At 38.2% G+C, this 5,282-nt stretch overlaps 1 protein-coding gene across 2 annotated transcripts; it reads right to left on the reverse strand.

The window, feature by feature from the left end:
* Positions 1-1,207: 1,207 nt before the first annotated feature.
* LOC112170349 lies at positions 1,208-5,074 on the reverse strand. 2 transcript variants are annotated; one of them, XR_002925064.2, is made up of 3 exons: positions 3,976-5,074; positions 2,605-3,708; positions 1,208-1,569 (listed from the first exon to the last, which is right to left on the reverse strand). XR_002925064.2 is itself a non-coding variant. In XM_024307608.2 (2 exons), the coding sequence occupies exons 1-2, from the start codon at positions 4,574-4,576 to the stop codon at positions 2,696-2,698; spliced, it is 1,614 nt and encodes a 537-aa protein (XP_024163376.1). In that variant the 5' UTR covers positions 4,577-5,074; the 3' UTR covers positions 2,490-2,695. The 2 variants fall into 2 exon arrangements, 1 of the variants encoding a protein (XP_024163376.1); XM_024307608.2 differs by lacking the exon at positions 1,208-1,569 and having other exon boundaries at positions 2,490-3,708.
* Between the last annotated feature and the right edge of the window lie 208 nt (positions 5,075-5,282).

Genomic DNA, 5,282 nt, shown 5'->3' on the forward strand with positions numbered 1-5,282 from the left:
CTTACCTATATAATTAGATCAAGAAAAGAAAAGAACTAGTTAATACGAGCACACTGCATGGAATTAGAGAGTTTAAGTGGAATGGAACTAAGCACTTACTACAAAATCATAAAAATGTACTTCGCCTTGAACCAGAGAGATCATCAAGAACTGCCGGACAAGAAAAAGAACAACTAGAATATCCGTCTTCTTTTGGGATTTCATTATCACGTTATATGCTCTTTTTAGCAAGTACTTTGAATTTTTTGTAGTAGTCTTTATATAGCATAGTGTTTGTAGATATATTTCCCAAACCGTCATACAAGCCTAGCTATAAACATGCATGTTTGACTGTTTCTTGTCCTACTGTATTTTCTAGCTAGTTAGCTCCATAATTGGGCATGAAAAGACTGAGTGATCGAGTGATGAAAGCAATGAAAGAAAGGTGGGTGGTAACCATTTACGTCACAGAGAGAGAGAGAGACCGTGCCTCTACATAGGATAATAATTTGAAGATGCTGGTTACTGATACTAATGCTTCAGTACTTCAATTTTAGTCGGTTGCATTGTGCAGTACCGTAGGGTGCCTTTTAAGATATAAGACTGCAAATATTGTGCACCACATCTTCGTCATCAAGAGGATTCAAACTCAGAGACTTAATATTTGAAAATAAATAGCTGGAGGTTGAGCCCAAGTGTGATGGGGAAGCAAACTCAGATCTCAACAGTAGAAAAATAAATAGTTGGAAGTTGAGCACAAAGTCCCTGAAAAAAATGTGGCTTTCTACCCAATGAAAAACACCAGCATCCCGAGTTAATTAGGCACTCCACGTCACAAGAAGTGAATTCTCTTAGTGCGACATCAACATTTACCAAGCAAAATTGATAGATCAGCTAACAATATTGGGGTAGGGATCAAATTGATCAATATAAAGGTGTTGGAGTAGGGATTAAATTGATCAATATAAAGGTGTTGTTGATAATATTGGAAGATTATGGATTGACATGATTTTCAGTAATAAATGGTAGAAAACTGAATTTAGTCCTATTTTTAAATTGTACATGCTATAATCACAGGTCCAGAAAACCCTGATAGTCAAATTATTATGAAATCTTATGTGATTTAAGGCATTCCATCCTCAGAGAGGAAGAATCGATATCTGATCAGTGAGGAACTCACATGATCCACCCAGCTTTTACAACCAGACATGAGTGCAACGAAAAGGTGTAAGGAACAAAGAATAGTATATCCATTTCATAAGAAGCTAGCTAAAAGGCAACACTTACATGCATCTACAACCTTTGCCCGTACAATTCGAGGTAATTTCCTTTTTCGAACTTTTCCCAGGAAAGACGAGGTGGGGGACAGATTCATCACTTGGGAACATGGCTCTGAAAGCCAATTTCACAGAACTGAAAACTACGATACGCAAAAGTTTATGTGCACAACTGAGCACCTAGGGGGCATATCCTATTCATTCACCCTTTCAACCATCAATGAGATACAAATAGACTTGGAGCACCAGCCCTCAGATATTCACACATCTGGGGGTGTTACATACTTTGGCTACGTCTTGTCTTCAAATGCACCTACAAAAGAGTGAATTATGAATGAACATAACGTTTAACGATGATAACAATGGCCAATGAGACGGGAAGATGACATGGATAGATGTCACTGTCAATCTCACTAATCAAATGCTTCAGTCAGTCCAATTCCTAGAACAAATCATCAAGCAAATATGATAATATGCTTGATGACTCGATCATGATACATTGGTTTCCTAAACTGTATTTTTGATCCTTAACATGACAAGTCCCTCCTAAGTGTAGAGCTTTCAAGGGAAAAACACAATGAAGAAACTGTGTAGGTATCTGTAATGTATAACATACCAAACCTTTTCCTAAGCATAAGGGGTTGAACAATATAACATGACCACATTACAAATTAATCAAATTTTAAAAAATACCATCAGTTGTCCTGGTCATTCACTGCTTGCCATATATATGAAGTGGGAATCTCTGCTATATCATCACAAAATTTTAATAGCAATTATAAACCATGATATGATATTGACTTCACATAGTTTCCCTCTATCATAGTTAGCCATAATGAGCAGCCATTTAATTCTCCAAGGGGACTGAATGCATTAGTTTTACACCTTTTGTCGCTTTATTTGTTACAGATTCTTACTCTTCAGACCTAAGCATCTGTAGATTGTTTAGATAAAAGCAGGCTATAAATGAGTTTATAGCTGTTACTTGTTTATCTCCTTGGTTAGGTACGGACACAGAACCATGAAGAGGTTCTACAAGGGAAACCTTAGAAGCCTGTATCCACTCTTAGTACACCAATCTCTTTCATCTCAATTCTCAAGTGATGAGGATTTACTAGTTTTGTCTAAAGTCTAAACACACTCTCCTACATCAGTGCATCTTTCAATTTTGGATAGGTGTACCAAACATTATGTTTCTTAATGTAATATAAAATAAACCTGTTGCTTCCGGAATGAAGAAAACAAAAAATCACTGCACAGACTTTGTCATAACTCTAATGCACTGACAAACACATGTTGATAACTAAAACAAATGTATGAGGGGCAACTTGGGAACACTAATATTTACCTTAGAAGATAAAGCCAGTAAAGAAGCAAGTCACATTCGATCTCTTAGCTTTAGAATTACAATAGCTGATTCCTGATCTCCTCCGAAAGTTTTAAGGAGGCGTTTTGCCTTTCCCCATGCTCAGCAGAGGTTCCAAGCTGCTACAGACTCCAGAAGCCCCACATCTCGGATCTTGGAATCCATCCAAAGCAGCATAAATTGATGGCCTACTTTCTCCTCTTACTATTTCAGTTTTACCATCTATGACATGAATGTCATGAACAGCTGGCTCTGTATCAAGCAATGGACTATGATAATGGCTTTCAAGATCCCCACCTTGCTGCAGCTCTCCTCCATCACTATAGAAACTTTTCTCAATCCCTATCTTAGCTTGGACTGCTTCAGTAGTCATTCCTGGGCACATTGCATTATCTGCGTATTGTTTTCCTTCCCATCCTGAAAGGACACTTTTCTCAACAACATCATGTCCATTGGAATGGATTTGTTTTTTGACAAATGAAGCGTCAAACTGAGAGGTACTGTCTGCAATATATCCCAGTTCCATATGATTAGATTTAGTTTCATTAGTCCACGGCATCATCAGTTGTGAATCTATATTCGAAGAAAGTGCAGTTTGTCCCCATTCACGCAGCTTATCATTTGAATCACCATTACACTGTTCATTTCCTAAAGAATTCATCTGTCTATATGCTTCAACTTCCTTCTCCAAATAATGATTCTCCTTCTCCCTCCTAAGAAGTATCTCTTTCAGAACATCCATCTCTTCTTCATCATAAACAAATTTCTCTTCAATCATCCTTTGGTACTGTCTCACTTCCATTTCTGTCGATGCTTTATCCTTCTGCAGACGACTTATCATGGCCATTGCTTCATCAGCAGCAGTTGCAGCAGCAGATCGCTCTTTCTCCAGCTCTAAATAGAGAGCAGCACAAGCAGCTTTCTCTTTTTCAAGTGCTCCTTCCAACATCCTGATTGTATCACTTTCATTTTCAAAAATGGGAAACTTTTCTTCACCGTAACTTGCATCCAGACCTTTACTCTCAGCAGCTGATTCACTCAACTTAGAAAGTCCACATATTCCTTCCCCTCTATCATCTCCGGATGCTGTTTTGACATCATCAGAAATGAAAAACGACACAAACTGAGTAAGTATTATCCCCAATATGGTACATCTATAATTAATCATGCAACGACTCCCAGTTTTTAAGTAATTTTCGAATTATCCTCTTTGATAATAAAAATGTTAAACAATACATTCTAACAATTAAACTAGTAAATTAAATCCAAACCTATAGAATAATGCAGAGTCTATCAAATACATGAACTTAAGTAATCAAAACCACTAAACAAGTTTATATCTTTCTCTCTCACCTTGAGGCTCATCGTGTCTTGCAGCTACAGCAATTGAGCTTTCACCAGATATCTCTCCTGTACCTCTTTCATCAAGAGGAAAGGGGAATATACGAGGAGATTTTGAACTATCCCTCCTAGAACGCCGAATTCCAGTCCTTTTCTTCAGAATCACAATTCTCTTCCCCTTAGCATCATACCCACTTTCCTTATCAACCAGACTTTGCAATCTCGGGCTCGAAAACGGACTACAACATGACTCACCTTCCAATTCAAGAACACCATTCCCTCCATTCACATCCCTAATCAACTTCTGACTCAAGTTGCATGTTTGATCCTTAAACCGAATATCAAAAGGGAACCTACTCTTCACCAACTTCTGAACAGCATAAATCTTGGCAACAGGCCACTCATTAAGCAACTTATGCAAGCAAAGATCACGATTTCTATACCCGAAAACCCCATTACAAGGACAAGGCAAATACACCCAGAAAACCTTCAACAACTTCGATACGAAAAACACAAAAGCTGATATGCATAGCAGGAAATAAGCAAGTAAAAGGTCAAGAAATGCTACTGTAAGACCACCAAAGCTCCATGATTGAACTTCCTGACAAGCCATCCTTCCTTAAACAGATCAAGATCCTAGAATTCAACAGAATCGTGGGTAATCAACTAAGAATCCTAGAAGCTTCTGATGATTTAGGCACAAGTTGTTCGCCAGACAAAGTAGAAGAACAGTAAATTAAAAAGCTTCAAGATGGTTCTAATTGCACAGTGGATCCTGATGATTAGAATTCTTTTGAGGTTAAAATAATCCAAGATTCTCTAGAACTTGTGGGCTTATGATCTCATCCTAAGAAACCACCACGTAATTAATGATCCAATAACTAAATACAGGTCAATCATGTAATGCAATGATACAAGCTTAGTCAATAAGGAAGGAAAATAGAAGAAAAGTAAAAGGTGTCAACTTTTACAGAGAAGATTGAGGATTTAACTTTTGGGGAGCTGATATGGAAAACCCACCAAAGCCCTGGTTGGATTAGCTGAGACTACTGCAAAGGTCGGAGCAAGGAGACGACTTTTGAGTTGGGAAAGAAGAAAGACAGAACGTGAAACTTGATGAGTAGTATGATGTTACGGCGTCGTGTTGAAGTTGAAAGCCAACCGCTTTTGGGTTACGCGCACGTGATTTAACAATTGCGCGCCAACCGCCGCCGACCACATCATTAGCTCACAGTCTCACACACATTATGACACTCCTACAAATGCTACGACGTCGTGCTGAAAATAGTACCCCCTCTGTTGGGGTCAGGAATTAGAGT

Source organism: Rosa chinensis, chromosome 6 (genome assembly GCF_002994745.2).
Source record: "Rosa chinensis cultivar Old Blush chromosome 6, RchiOBHm-V2, whole genome shotgun sequence".
Lineage (NCBI taxonomy): Eukaryota > Viridiplantae > Streptophyta > Magnoliopsida > Rosales > Rosaceae > Rosa > Rosa chinensis.